This window comes from Calonectris borealis, chromosome 4 (assembly GCF_964195595.1).
Source record: "Calonectris borealis chromosome 4, bCalBor7.hap1.2, whole genome shotgun sequence".
In the NCBI taxonomy this organism is placed as follows: domain Eukaryota; kingdom Metazoa; phylum Chordata; class Aves; order Procellariiformes; family Procellariidae; genus Calonectris; species Calonectris borealis.
In genome coordinates, this window is record NC_134315.1 from 20,640,536 (window position 1) to 20,657,016 (window position 16,481).

A 16,481-nucleotide genomic window follows, 5' to 3' on the forward strand; every position below is an offset into this window, starting at 1 on the left:
AACCAAGCACCAAAAGCAAAAAGTGCAGCCTGCATTCTAGCTTGGCGGCATGCTTAACATGAAATGCAAAGCATCCCGGAGGTAGCAGTGGAGACTGGCTTCTGTAACACCCTGGTTTTCAAGGGGCAAATGAGTTACAAATGGCATACATCTTGAGATTACAGACGTGCTCCAGTACTCCAGTACTTGTGACTCATGTAATTTAAAAGTGAAATATAAATATGGAAAAGTATGCGAAACAAAGTATCTCCTTATATAAGGATTATATATAATTAATATTCATATACAATTATACTTCCCCTGTTTGTATCAGAACAGAAATAATTTAAAACCTACATAATCTGCAGTTACTTTGAAATGTTTTATGAAGTTACTTCCTCAGCTATTCAGAAGTTAGTGGTCAATTCCTGACTGGTCGTGCCAGAAACAGTATTTTGATACTAGTAAGATTGCCTACAACTTCTCTTCCAAATAAGATTTGACTAAAGCTTGAGTAATAACCTGACAAAGACTAAGTGGTAATATAGTTAGCCAAATATAATTTAAGCAACATTCATAAAGTTTTGATAAATTATAATAACCATACTAACATTAAAAGCCACTTAAACACTGAACTATGTTCCCTACAAGAATGCACACATACCTGCATGAAATACCCAGTAACTAACGCCTTTCTTATGTTGATGTAATAGTCGCGGCTGGTAAAGTCCGTGCTTCTACGAGGCAAATTAAATCTATCCATGATTCGTGACAGCTGTTGGCGTACATTGTCTGCAGACATCAGGGACCTGTAGTTAATGAAGTTGTCATAACACCACTGAACCGACTCATGATCTGCAACATTAAAAAACATGAATCAAAAATGAGTATTTCATCCAATTAGAACAAGTAAATAAAACAGCAACTAACCAACTGATCAGTCACATGAACCAGAAAAAACATCCATGAACTTTTATAAATGACAACAGCTCTTAGTTTATTCAGTTGATTTCCTACATTAGATAACTTGTCCAAATTGTTTTCTATTCAGGAACCATGTGGTCAGGACAAAAGAAAATTAGCTTTTTTTCCCCTCACCAACATAACACACACACACAATCACTGATGTTTTGCTGAAATACCACATCAATAAATTTCATATATTTCAAAAATCATGCCCTGCCAACTAGAAAAGTCACCTTCCAAAGCTGCAGTGTAAAATGTAACTGAACATAAAGGAACACTGCACAATCTTTAACTGTAGTGTGCAATGAACACACAGGAAGATTGTACGTAATTATATTGTATTTGAGAAGCCAAACCCTCCTTAAATTAAGCATTCAAGTAACAGTTAAGAGCTATGCAAACATACTAATCTAATACTAAGTGTGATGCACCTCACAGCAGTTTAAGTAAATGAAGGTGACTGGTCAGTAACGGAACTCGGTAGTCTTAAGTTACTGTTTCTACTGCTGATAGCTCTAGTAAGAAATCTGTTAAGACAGCAAGCCTACACCATTCTGTCAGGATAAAAACCTGCATGTTTAACATCAAGAAACCCAGTTTTCCCTACCAAATCTGTTACTTTTCAAGTGATTCTCTTCTAATCTTTGTCAGTTTAATAATGCAACAAAGCAAGCCTTACCAAAATTTAAAACTTAAAAGTATCTCTTGTACAGGGAGACACGATTCTTAATTTGCATTGGAAAGAAGGAAAGTTACATAATTTGAGGAAAGTTTAAGTTGTTTCTGCACTTTATCTTACAGAACATATTTAAAATGAAGTGTGAATGCTGAAACTTTTGTACACCATACAGTAGAATTAGAACTGTAGTACCATAGCATGCTACTTTGTGCCATTTGAACTTGTGCATTTTAGATGACCCATAACTGTTATATTGTTCTAGATACAAACAGTAGCAGCATTTTGTCTTCTGATCCTGAATCCCAGAAATCCTACTCAATTTCACAGTGAAACTGAACAAAAGATTATCCCCCAAATAATTCCATCCCTCAGTAACCCAAGTACAAAAGCAGTGGCTTCTAGAAACATGCACAAACAAAATGTCTCCAAGACATACTGGACCCTGTTAACTAAAAAAGCTATCAGAAAAAAACAAGCAACAGACATCTCCAGTTCACAAGTACGTAGCAGAAGTTTCTCAGCTATTGTTTTAAACAGTTTTGAATAGTTTTGTTCGAACATTTACTCTGAAGATACCCTTTATTTTGGATTGCCACATAACAATACAGTGTTAGAATGTTTCAAAGCAAAATTTCTAGATCAAAAGTGCAACAGAAAGGGGCACTGAGTTGTGGTTTGTTTTTTTTTTTTTTTTACTCAGGTAAAAGACTGTTGCTTTTTTGTTTGCTTACAGGAAAATGCAACTGGAGCATCTAATTTAACCTGGTCGGCAGCTGAGAGTAATCTTTTTACTTACCACCAGGATAAGTCACTGTTAAAAAAGTGTGCCACTTATGTAGTCATTTTTCAAGAGAACTCCTAGCTTCACCTGTTCATTCCCATCTTTTTCAAGCTGCTAAAAGATACTTCAGCTATGCTGAGGAGGACCATACATTTTCCCTAAAATCCATACACAGAAATGAGGTAAATGAAATAAATTTCTTGTATGGCTCTAAGTTACTTCTTGTTGATGCATCACCCCTTTGCCTCTCAATCCATCCCAAGGCCTTATTAGAGAATTCCTAACTATATTAAAAAGTTAGGATTAAAAAGATTTTGGTTCTAGGAACATACCCTTCTCCAAATTCAGAGTATTTTCTGCACTGCTCTCCCTGAAAAATTACTAAGCAATTATGCAGATTTTTCCATAATTAATGTCAGATAGCAAACTTCCAATATTTCTTAATTATAGGAACGCTTACTTCCTTCTGTCCAAGGTTACCCAAGCACTGATTTAAAAGCCTGGCTTGTCTCCATACTCATCAATTTATTACATGATCTCTTGGCTAGTTTTTTGCTTTTGTTTCCCCCCCAAAGGAAAGTAGCACTTAAATAGCTCTTCTACATACTTCAAAAAAAAAAAAAAAGAAAAAGATTTAAGATTACAATTGAATGGCTCAAAAAACAAGCCCAAGCCTTTCAACTGTCCTTGGAACCCAGGAACAAAAGCTGGCAGCACAACGCATTAAAAATAATTTTGCTAAAACAGGTGCACACTTACTTTGTTTGAAAGCATGGTAGACATTCAGCAACGTCAAATGATCTCCATCTATGTGGGCAAACCTCATCTTGGCTTCATCTGCTGCTTTCTTTGCTTCCGTGGGGCGAACAAAACACTGTGGGACTAAACAAGGTTGGTATGGGCCCAACACAAACGCCCATATCGATGAGTCACGCATTCACAGATAGAGGAACAAGGCCTAGCTAGGTCAGTTCACAGAGCATAGGGCAGGGCAGGATGGCCTCCAACTGCATCTTGGACTGTTTACTACCTTGATTTGGTACATCAACACCTAACCACATCTGTAAGACAAGAGGGTTTCAAAGCTACAGAGTACCTGATTATTTTAATAGAACTATACGTAGGCATCAAAATCTCTAGTCTGAAGGCCATCAAGATTGCCTATGTATACTGAAAGGCTAAACAGATCTTAGTTCAAGACCCAGTGCTGATAGCTCTACCAAGAGCTAATACACCATGTAACAAAACACTTAATTACAAATTTGCTTTCTCAGAAAGCCTCTATGGACAGAGTGAAGAAGGTAGTTCTGAAACTGTACTGCACTAGCACAGTCTAAACAAACATGAGTTTTATCACAAGTCTGCTACTAGACAGAACACACTAGTAAAGTCAAGTCCTCTTCCCCAGATGGTATTGTTATCAGCACTGGTATACAGAAACATGTGAATGAAGGTATTATTAAGTCTAAAGGTTGTGATGGTAGCGGTAGTGGTGGAAGGTTAAACCGTCCTTTGGCACTACTTGAAATAAAAAAAAAAAAATCGCAATGTGATGAGCTTTCTCTATCATTATATTCTCTTACGTAAATCTGACTCAGTCTGACCTGAATCCAAAAATCGTCTTTTAACATTCCCTTTCCAAATACAGACTACCAAAGACCACAAATAGTATTGCAGCCAACTTAATTCATGGTCTATCAATATTCTTACAGGTTTGTAATATCAATACTAATTCACAAAATGTTGAAAGTAGTTATAAGAGATCTTCACTTTATAGAGATCTACAGGAGAAAAAAAATCAGTTTGGTTTTAAGTAGATGTAATTTTTAAGAGGTTAAATTTCAATAAAATCAATGCTAAGTAAAATGCTACAAATCCTTTATCTTTTTCCAGCTGCTTGGGACTACATTAGCCTCCTCATAACTGAAGCCCACCAACCTCATGAGATCACCTCTTTGCATCTCATCTGTCCCTAACAGATGAGGGCCTTTTTGTGGGGTGTTACGTAGTTTTACTTTATTTTATTCTTAAATTCCCATAAAAGGCCCAAAACACTACATTTCAAAAATATGTTGAATTGAATACTAGATGGAACTTGAGAAAAAAAATACACACTGCAACAGCGAATCACATGGTAACAAATCAGCAAGACCAATGCATTAAAGAAAATGGAAATGCAGGTGCAAAATAAACATCCTGTATTTTGGGTCCTGCATTTGAAAACAGAGGTAATATAAAGTGTATTTTAATTTCAAACTCAGCCTAATAAAAGGAAATTCCAAATTATTCTATCACTGGCTTAAGTCACTGCTCTGAAAAAGTAATAGCACCTTCTACCCCACAGCAAGACACCACAGCTCTTATAAAATGAAGTACAATCATTTAATCTGCTCATCTATTCAATGCTAGTCTCTGCTCTTTTCTGCTATCTAGTTTTCTGTTCAGTCCAAACTATTAATACATGGATTGCTACCCAGAGCCTGACAATCTTTATGTGGACTTAAGGCACCATAACACACAGTCATGCTGCTGGCTTAAAGAAGTGTTTACTTTGGGGAACAGTCCTCACAAATACTAGGACTATGGTTTTTTTAAGAGCAGAATTTTAGTTACAACCCATACATTAACAAGCTTCAACCCCTTTTTTTTTTTTAAACTTATTTATCATTACAGTAATTGTGCCTTAAAACAAAAAAAGTATCATGGCCTGGGAAAAGGTAAATATAAAGAGGAATAAGACAAATCAGTTGAAGACCACAGACAAAAATACTAGACTTACTGTTCTGTAGTAGAGATTGGGGAGAGAGGGGGGAAGGGAAGAGAAAGACAGGCACCAACCTACCACCACCTCCGCAATTAAGCCTACCATTTAATTAAAAAAATTGTTACAATTCTGCCCTGCCCATCTGCTCTGAGTCTGAACAATCATAACTCTGCAACAAACATTTTAGCTTGTTCTTAAAAAATTTCATATAAATATACTGTAAGACTAAACTGAAGCAACAGATTTTACACTTAGCCAAAACATTTTTTTTCCCCCTTTTTTCCTTTTCTTCTCTATTCAACCAAATTAAGCATGTAACCAGTACACCTGCATTGTGAAGAGCCTGGTAAAACAGCACACCCAAAAGACAAAAGAGCAGTTATGAGTAAGAATATCCCCATTTTCGTAACAGACTAAATCTTGCTGCTTGTCCTATAACAACTAACTATAAAACAAAGTCAGTTCTACATAACTGGGAAATGAAATACAAGGCTTGCTTCATAACATTTTTCTCTCATCAAGCTCTCTCGACAAGCAGCTCTGCTCTAACGCAGTGCTATTCACATAACACAGCAGCAAAGTACAGCTGTGTACACAACTTAATTCTTATAAATATACATCCTCCCCCGAAGTTTATTTCTTTCCTTTAAAAGTAATGACTGTTCTTCAGCTTTACCACTTAATGACTGAAAAATGTATCATCATTTCATGTACAAGCTTACGGTTTAATATAAATTACACTGTAATCCTTTTAGAAATATTGGGATTTACCAAAGTGCAGAATAATACAAAATAGATTTCACTGCTTTAAAAACAGAGCGATTGAGCTGAGTTTTCTGGTCCTGACTATGAGCCTAAGAGGAAAATTCTGTTCCACTAGCCTGATTTTTTTCCCTTCTATCAACTCAAATACATTCACTTTTAACTAATGTTAGGAGCAAACTGTTTGACCATTTTATGCTGTTAATTTCTTAACTTTACTATTCATTAGCTTCAAGGTCTCTACGTAAACCCATAATGATTGATTAAACCCTATATGAAGTTTCAAAAACAATTCTAATTTTATTAGAAATATATTTATAATGTTTATATTTTTGATGTCGAAAACTCAAATTTTCCCCAAACTGAAGATCTGCATTTTGTTTAGTATCTCTTTCCCTGCTATTACCTGACAACATGGCAGTAATAGATAGGACCTCATTAGAACAGTTGTAGTCACAACTTGCAATAACCATTTTAGCCAGTTGTGGGTCCAATGGAAATTCAGCCATCATGGATCCCAACTCAGTCAAGTCTCCATCATCATTTAAAGCAGCCAGATAATTCAAAAGCTCTAAGGCTCTCATCAGAGTTTCAGGAGCTGAAAGAAAAATATTTAGGTAGGCACATTAATCGAACTGCTCTGAATAAGCAAAAAATGAGGAAGCACAGACTATTATAAGCCATCTTACTGCTCGTTCTCCATTCAACTGACTTCCAAACACAAAATTGTTACCAAATTCAGTTTTAGAAGAACTCTTCACTGGATCAAAAGCTTTGAATATTTGAAGATTACTGCTTTTTAAAATTCAGGCAGCAGTGGCACTGTGAAATATTCAGTATCACAGTAATATCACTCCCCCCCCTGCCATGCATTGATGCGTTTTCCATTGTTCCACACCAAATAGATTGATACAGTCCTAAAATTTCAGCCATGTCAACTTTAGATAGCTATAGTCTTTCACAAATCTGAGTCTATAAGAATGTTCTCTTAATCCTGCATTCCTCACAGAGAGTATATATTACACCCACAAAGAAAAACAGAAAGAAATCCTTAGCCTTCCTGGCTAAACTATCATACATGCTGCATAACACAAAGAATGCAAATGTCCTGTAGAGCTATTTAAAAGCTTACAGATTATAAACTATATTTTTATTTTAGGGCAGAAAAACCAACCAACTTTGATGTGTTTATATATGCCCAATCTACGTTTTTAATTAGCAATATAACCCAGTTATTTTTAAAGTATATATGAACATTTAACGCTGTTAGAAGGGAGATGCGCATTAACTTTATAGTTTGAGCCAAAAACATGTATTCAGCATTAAAAGCCCTAGTCAATTTTATTTACATACAGTTATTAACTGATGCACAATTAGAATGTGTAATCAAGGTGATAAGTAAAAAAAATTCATCAAGTAATAGATTTTTCTAATGCCCATAATTTTGTCTTATCCTCTGCAGGTAAGGGGCATTCAGTAGATTCCTTGATTCCATTAAAAGCTGTTATGCAGACAGAAACGTAAGAAGTTTGCTTTGATAAGACGCAGAGCACTAAATTTCAGGATAAAAGACATTCCTTATGGATTACAACAAAACCAGTGAAAAAAACATAAAGAATTTATCCCATGTTGCTACTATATAAAATATTCACCAAAATAAAGATTTCAGAAGTCAAAACGTAACACTTAAGTAGACAAGATAAAATAGAAATAGATACCTGGAGGATCCATAAAGTCAAAGTGCACCAAATCATCTATACCAAGCTTCTTGAGCTGCAATACTACAGATCCTAAGTTAGACCTCAAAATTTCAGGGTATGTGTTGTCCTGTGGGGGGGGAGGGAGGGGAGGGGAAAAAAGAAAATTCAGAGCACTTGTTCTTCCAAACACTTTAAACTACACAAGCATTTAAATTCTGATTTTGTTTGGTAGCATGGCACTCAGCTACCTGTATCGATCAGATGTTCCTACATACTCAATCTAAAAAAAAGTAATCTCACCTGCATTTCAGTTTTGTAAGCCTTCTCTGTATAAAGCCTGAAGCACTTGCCTGGTCTAGTTCGACCAGCACGGCCAGCTCGCTGCTGAGCAGAAGCTTTACTAATCGCAGTCACCAAGAGAGACTCCACTCTGATACGAGGATTGTATACCTATTTGAAAGCGGAATCAGAGCAGGAAAGAAGGAAAAGAATGAACACCACTCATGGATAAGACAAATATCTAAAAAAAAAAAAAAGACTGCTTTAAACTTATTTTCAAACACAGCTTCTGACTAGGAAATCACAAGTTGTACATACCTGAAAGTAGAAAAAAAATTGGCTACAAAAGCCTTTGGATCAGTGACAGAAAGCTTCAAATACAACCGTCTGGAGAACAGCATTTACTTTTTATTCATTTGTTAACAACAACTCCTGCCAGGCTCCCTGTCCTCCTTAAATGTGTGTATTTTTAGATAAGATTTTCAAGGCAGAAGGAATGTGTTCAATTTGTTCTATAGAGTGCTAAGCATACTCTTGACGCACAAATAATTCCATAAAAAAAGCTGTCTTGATACAATTATAAGGTTGAATAATCATGTTCTAGAGGTCAGAAAAATCTAACACTGAACACAACTGTAAAAATCAGACCGATGACAAAGCAAGACTGTATTTCAAGGAAGGGTACATGCAGACTGTCACAGTACAAAATATACACTGGAATTTATTGTAAAATTTCCATTGCAGTCATACATAAACAGCAGCCTTGCCAACTCATTAGGGCTCATGGAAAAGAATACACGGTAAAAAAAAAAGTCGTCAAGATAGTAGTTTCAGTTGAAGATGTTCTTTGGCCAACGTTTTAACACCCTCCTGGTGTGAATAGGTATTAAACATGTACAAAAAGTTTATTTCTTGTTACAGAAGGTATTCTTCCAGTGTAAGAACTACTTGCGAAAAAAACTCAGCCTAAATGGTGATTGAAACTTGCGTATGAAGATCTATCCACTGTACTCGCATCTGCTGCATCTCTCATTTTGAAAAAGTTTAAAAGGCTGACAACATGTATAAATCTTAAAGGAAAAGTCTAAGAAACCAAGTTATAAAGACAGTTACAGCTAGCAAAAAAACTAAATGAAGATTAAGAGATTTGTATTTTATCCTTTCTTTAGTTATTGGTTGACTGTAGGCAAGCTATGTCCGTTCCTCTGAAGAAGCTATGATGTTCCAAGAAGCATAATACAAGCTCGATGACAATCTTCAGGGCCGCAACAGTACATCATAAATACTGACAAGAAACAATACTACCCTAGGTATCATTTCTCTCTTCTCATTTTAGCACTGGAGTTTTCTATGCTAAGATGACTTAACAGAAGAGGTGGCTTCTAGCACCATTTTTATTTACTTTCATATGATCTCTTGGTTTTACTTGAGCATTCTCAAGCATAAACACACAGTACAAAACCACCCTTCTTAAAGTATCTAGGAAATACATATTCCAGGCCTAACTCTCAAAATCCTCACATTTCAATTTTTTGAAAATAAAATTCTTCTGCACTGCACTGTTTTGGATTGTTCTAGGTATCTAAAAGTTTGCAGACTAAGTGGAAAACCTACCATAAATTAAAACCAAAACAAAAACAAAACAACGAAGGTCAAGATTTCAATTGGGCAAAGATCTATCAGTGTTCTACAAAGGGAAGAGTTGCCTGAGCAAACCAGATTCCAGTATCTTTCCTACTATAAAGAAAGAGAAAAGTAGTATTTACCTTCTGTTTTGCAAAGCCAGGATCAATCACAAACACAACACCATCTATTGTTAATGATGTCTCAGCAATATTAGTGGACACAACCACCTGTTGAAAAAGAAAACAGTAAATGTAACTACTTTGTCGTGACGATGAAGAGCTCTGATCCTGTCTCTGCACCAAGAATTTTCAGCAAACTTTTCTTCACTTCATCAATAACTACCAGAGCTGTGCTCCAACGCTTTTACAGGATGATCTGAAATCAACCAGATGAAATTCTACTGAAATCAGAGCAATTTTTGTCCACTGTTTCAGCTCCCATATGTCTCTATTAACAATGTAACAAATGTTAGTTTTGAGAAGAAGAAATAGAAGAGCAAATATTTTATTTACAAAACCTCTATTCAAAATTTTTCTCATATCTCTGGTACAAAATGATAAGTTACACTGGATCCCTTTAACATCACCTGTTAATTCCAGCTTTTTAACTTTTAAGAAGCCTAAACAGGGCAAACTGGTTAAATAATATTAAAACAAAGGTTATATAACTACCAGCACAGTATGTTCTTTTACTTTGTTTGGAATAAAACAGTTATCTATACATTCCAGCTAAAATCCTGAACAACATATATTTAATTTCAACTTTGTCTTTTTAAAATACCAGCTATTCAAACATCTTTACATATTTTTAAGGTTACATTCTTAAATTTCTATAAATTTTTGGAAGGTTAAGTCTCATGCAAAAATTAAAGCAAAGATGACATCTGAGTTCTGAGGCTTGATTCAGCATCATTCAGATTTTATGTCCAGAGATGCAGTGTAACAGTCTATAGATATCATTAGTTTTCATCCCAACAGTGACCATATTAAATCACATTATTAGCAAGGTTAATCAGCTACCTCAGAAGAGACCCAAAACCTATTCAGCACTTTATCAAAACTACTTACCTTTCACCTCTTAATTTCAGAGCATTCCGTCATCATTTTTTTCAGTTTAGCAGTTAGAATTTGAGACACCCCTAACGATTTGTCCAGAATTACAATGAAGCCAGTAGCTGGACTAGATTGACAATCCTGCTGATTTCGCTCCCTCCTGGCTCATCACTTTGCCAGTCAGTTACTTATTATTCTCAGCTTGTCTCTTCTTAAGCACACTTAAGGTCCAAGCTTGCCCAAATACTACTATATATTAAAAGCAGTATTTTGATGGAAGAAAATTTGAAAATAATTTGGAATTATGGTGTTCCACCCTGAAACGATGTGCTACTTAGAACTCCTCAAACAAACAAAACCACTGTACACCTTTTATTCACAGGTAACCTGCAGATTAGTCAGAGATAAAAGCCACAAACATCAATGCAATTAAGTGCTGACACAAAAGCACAATATATTTTCATTAAAAATCTGCAAGTCATTAAATATGCAAATGCAATAGCACTCTCACGTTAAAAGGCTAGTCAATCCACAGTCAGCTTGCTGTTACAGAGTGTACTTTATCTAAAAAGTCTCAGGTTTTTTTGGATCTACTAACTATAGAAGCATCCATATCCAGAATCTTCAAATACCAATTACAGAGCAGCATCAAAAGGTTTTGGTCCTGCTTTTAATCACCAATTTCTATGAGGACACTTCAACACCAATAGCTCAATACTGTTAGTATGCTTAGTCCACAAAGGTCCAGCAATTTAACTTGTACTTGAATTTACTTAACTTGTACTTGAATCGTACAGAACCTTCCAAAAATGGAAGGAAAAAACAGTTATTTACACAGTGGATTCTGTTGTCTGTACAGACCTCATTTGTTAGTGTCACACTGCTTAAAAAATACAATTGATGAATGTAAAAAGACAATAAATTTAAGGAAAAACTTGAGGAAATTAAGCCAAATCTTTCAAGCCTAAACCAAAGTACAAAGTTACTTGGAAATCAAACAAATGAAATTAGCGCTAAATAATGTAAAATAATAAATTGTACCTAATCAGCTTTAACTGCAGTTTTGCAATTACTGAAATGGGTACATTAAAAATGTTTTTAAATATCAGATTACCAGTTTGATATACTAAAGAGTTTTAGAGATTAATTTAAATAAGTTACTTTGTAACTTGTGTATTTTGTATTAAAATATACATATTATCCATATATATAACATATCTATCTTGCATATGTATTAATTAGTAACGTTTAAGACTCCTCAAACAGAAAGTAGAAAGCAGTTTAGAAAGAAGGGATAAGATAGGGGAGTAGAAAGGCTCATTGTTAAGTCATCATCACCTTCCTCCACAGTAGAAATGAAATATTCTGATTAACTGTAACTAATAAAAGCATTTTTTTGTCTTTAATCTTAAGCTTTTTTGCAATAATAGCTGATCTTGCCTAGCACATCTAAGAGGATCAAAAAAGTGCTAAGTTATCAAGCTATATCAGTATAGCTGTTAACACCACTACCACTGCAAGATGCCACACAACTTCCAGTATCTTACTTTTCTTTCACAAAGTTAAAGCTCAGGAGATACTTATTCAGATACTACAAGCACTTCACTTAAGTTTTATAACCATCAGAACTTTAGCCCTCTCTCCTCAGCAGTTCTAAAAACTAGGTTCAACTCCCACAGGAGACTGTGTGAAAGCAGACATTTTCTAAGATAGTGGAGGCCCAGCAACAGATAGTCCTACTTTTCATATCCTGATCACTAAGACTAACTGAAACTAAAACAACATTTAAACAAATTTACAACACACACAGACACACTTTCACTCATTGCAAGATTTGTTATGGAGATAAAAAAACCAAAACACAGAAGTCAGAACATTTCAGCCAAAGAGGGAAGTGGTCTTAAAAAAACCCCAAAACAACCCATAATGGATTTATAGGTCTGAATCTGTTCCTTATGTATTTTGTGCCTGCTTTTGCCTACAGTTGGTATCTTTCCAGCTTGGCAATTTTTCTTGTAGTAAAATAGTTGCTACACTGAGAATAAGAATATCTTCCTCTTAGACACTGGTACTAGCTTTGTCAGTTCAACATAATGAAAGCTACACACTGCATCTGTTATCCTTATCAAGAAAACCAGAAACTGCCTATTTTGAAGTGCACAGTTTTAAACATGAGTGAAAATTTAATGAAATACACAGCTATCACTTGTTCATCACTGAAAAGCAATTTCATTCATTTAAGTCATTTGCTAATACAATCTTGTTACAGCATTAATTTCATGATTTCAGATTGAATTCTTTTTGCAATCAACTTCAATAGAAAAGAGAGGATCATTTCACTAAATTTATTAAGTGACTTATTCTTCCAGAACATTAGAAAGTTGTCACTAGTATTCTACATGCATTGTACTGCACAAAAAGAAGCAAATAATCAAGGAACAAACGCTGCCTATAGCAGATAGTATGATTCAGCTTTGACCTTCAATATCTTAACTTTGTGATCACTACAGTCTCATATAGCATTAGTTTAACTTGGGGAAGCTCTATTAAGACTCCTTCCAAATGTTCAGTTTTAGAGAAATAGCCACATAGTTTCTAATGTGGTTTATGTGAGCATTCAGGAATCAAACTATTAATTTTATGAAGAACATTCACTAGTGCCATTTCAAGTTTTTCAGTTTCTCAATCCATTTCGTCCAATGAAAGAATCTCAATTCCTTGCTTACTATTACAGAAAACATGAATCTCTAACTTCAATGTACTTGTTTTAATTTGCACCTTCTCATAAACTTTGAGAAACAGACAAAACCTGCCTGATAACGTCCCTTGAAGAAACAGTCCATTTTGTTTCCAAAATAAATGTGTTAGAATAATTACTTAGTGAAAAAAATCCCATTCCTCCACATAAATCATGTGGTTGTCAAATTCAGTATTTAATCTGACTTACCTTATTTCTCATAAGAAACTTAAATGAATGCCACTCCCACTCAGTCAAATTGTTACTAGAACATTCTGGCCTTATAGATGGAAGCCAGAATTTTGAATTGCACTGAGAAACAAACTCCAAGTTATCTAAAAATTTTAATGTAATAAAATATGGGATTATTAAGGCTTCATCAAAAAAACTTTCTGCTTGTTGCTGTCCAAATACACTTAAGAGCTGAAACTCATATTTAATTGCCCACACAACTGTGAGTAGCTAGTTACTGAACAGCGTACTAAAACAGCATATTATTTACCTTTCTTCCTATTGCTCCGTTTTGTTTTTTTGGCGGGGGAGGTTCAAAAATCCTTTGCTGTTGCTGTGGAGGAAGGGTGGAATACAATGGAATGATTTTGATGTCACCAACTTCAGGGCCTAAATCATCAATTTCACGTTTTATCCTCTTGCAGGCTTCATCAATCTCCTGCAAAACAAAAATATTGGTTAAAAGAGAAGCCCATGAAAAAGGCAGCACATTTTATTTTAGAATGCCTTATGATAATTATATTAAGTCTACACCCTGAAGAACAATTACAATAACTTCTACTTTAAAAAATAAAAATAATTCAGAAAAAAGAAAAATCAAGGTGCTTACTGAATTTGCAATCGAATTTCTACAATACTTCAAAATGCTTCAGCTTCTATACTCTAATGAACAGCCTAATTTGCATTCAACATCCTTTTTCTTTTAGTCATGTTTCCTAATTAATTCTCTACAAATTGTACTAAAATTGAAATCTCTCACCCTGGAATATTAAACTGCACTCATGACCTTTTCAATTTTCACAATCTAAAAGACATTGATGTGCAAGATATTTAAAATAAGCCAATTAAGCTTTAATGTCACGTATCACTAATGCAATTATATGGAAGATTTGCTTCATTGTACCTAACGAGAACAAACATCTTTACAGTATAAACATGGATGCTGAAAACCAAACCTCTCAATCCAGTGTTTCAGATTTTACTTTAAAATTAACTGAAATATCATTTAAGCTTAGGAAAAGTCAGTTAAATACTCTGAAGGTGAGAAAGATTTTTCATGCCTTTTTTACCTTAGTATTTTGTACAGTATTTGCTAGCCTATTTTCTGACTAGCTTACCATACAAAAGAGTTCACCACAGCCCAATCATTTATAATTCCATTTCGTTTTAAAAACAACTACATTTAAGTCAGCTAGGTGACCTATAATTATGACAAGACTTAATGAAAATTAAAGTACACAGAAATTTAGGTTAATGAATTCATTAACTTCACACAATTCATTAACTTCACCTTAAAAATTACAACAGAGCCTCCACTGGTGTAACTAAGAGGCACGCTTGCCAACTATTGATATTCCAGCTGAACCACTGATGGGAGAATGAAGTCATGATGACAAGAAGCAGCAGTAGGCAAGAACAAAAAATGGCTACAACATACACCGACAAAAGAGGCCAGACCTCCCTTAACACAAATAATTCACCAGCCTGAAGCCAAAGTGATACTTAATTCCCTCAAGCAAATATACAGAACAGGTTAATCTAAAGGCTCTGTAAAATTACTGCTTTAAACTGTAATTAGAAAAGCAAAAGCAGCCTCCTTTTTCAAAACCATAAATTCAGACAGATCCTGGAACAAATCTGGGTCTTCTTCATTTGTTCTTAAAGAGACTTTTAAGTTTTCAGCACAACTGTATTGAGTACATTTTAAAGAAGAACAGACAATACAATACTCATGTTCTGTATTGATCAGCATATATAATTAATGTAAGCATGGCAAAATTAAGCTCTTCCTCTTTGATGTCAAAGAGCCCTTTAATAGTAAGCCTAATGCTTTCTGGCATTATCTTGCCAATTTGAATGAACTGCAGATATTTACAAAAAACCTTTTAAACAAAGGTGCACTTTGCCAACAAATCCAATACACCCGTCATAAAATGTAAGGGGCATACAAGAAACTGAGCTGGAATGCCCCCTACTGGTTTATTAACAAAGAATGAATTTCTTTACACAGATGTCAATACCTGGTGTTCTGTCAATAAATCCCTTTAAGTTCAGTAATAGCCTCCCAGTGAGAAGGAAAAACCTAACTTAATTGACAGATCATACACAGTAGCTCAGTAAATTAATACTTTAATAATGGTGCTTAAAAGACAACATGTTAAAATAAATAGTTGACTAACTAGGCAGCAACACTCCCTCTCAAGTTTGCACCCATTCAAAGTCTTGATAAGCTGATATTTGGGCCTGTTAAATATTTAATATAAAATTAGATTGTATCTTTCACACACAAGCCAAATGTTAAAACAAAAATACAGCACAGACCTTAGCTCCTGATCTGAAGGTCACTACACTGTTCCATGGAATTTGAGCAGATTACACTGTGTAGTTGGGCTGCCGGAGTCTCTGATGCTAGAGAGGATGCTTAATCTTCAACAGTAACAACTAGAGACTCCAGGACAGTTTTATACTTAAGAGACAGTAAAATACAAGCAAGAAGTGATAAATGAAAGCACTACACTCTTCAGGCCACACGTGTTCACAGCCACCTATCATCTTTCAGAAGACACCGAAGTGTTGTTTCTCCCTACAGTCTCCCAATGTAGCTTCAAAGTATCCCTAATCAGGATTCATTAAAATACTTCAACATAGAGATGACAAGTGCATATATAACCATTACTCTCTGCAGATTTGCAGAGGTAACTACGAACCTCTCATCATAAACTGCTGAAAGAAGGATGCAAGTCACCAAGAGCCACTGCCACTCATCTAAAGACAGTAAAAGAGAACTCTTTAGTACTGAATTGTTTTAATTAATAATAATAAAAAAAAAAAAGAGAGACAAGAAAAAAGGGTGGTTTCCTTTTATTTACCACACTGGCAGAAAAGTGTATCTGTAGCCACAACCATCCTCCAATTCCAGCAGAC

At 34.9% G+C, this 16,481-nt stretch overlaps 1 protein-coding gene across 4 annotated transcripts in view; it reads right to left on the reverse strand.

The window, feature by feature from the left end:
* DHX15 (DEAH-box helicase 15) overlaps positions 1 to 16,481 on the reverse strand; it is a 51,412-nt gene that overhangs the window by 10,533 nt on the left and 24,398 nt on the right. For all 4 annotated transcript variants that reach the window (XM_075148853.1, XM_075148850.1, XM_075148852.1 and 1 more), the window contains exons 6-12: positions 13,828 to 13,995; positions 9,677 to 9,763; positions 7,932 to 8,081; positions 7,650 to 7,758; positions 6,338 to 6,529; positions 3,165 to 3,287; positions 644 to 834 (exon numbers count right to left, since the gene is read on the reverse strand). In XM_075148853.1, the coding sequence (XP_075004954.1) occupies positions 644 to 834; positions 3,165 to 3,287; positions 6,338 to 6,529; positions 7,650 to 7,758; positions 7,932 to 8,081; positions 9,677 to 9,763; positions 13,828 to 13,995 (1,020 nt within the window). The remainder of the gene's footprint in view (positions 1 to 643; positions 835 to 3,164; positions 3,288 to 6,337; positions 6,530 to 7,649; positions 7,759 to 7,931; positions 8,082 to 9,676; positions 9,764 to 13,827; positions 13,996 to 16,481) is intronic.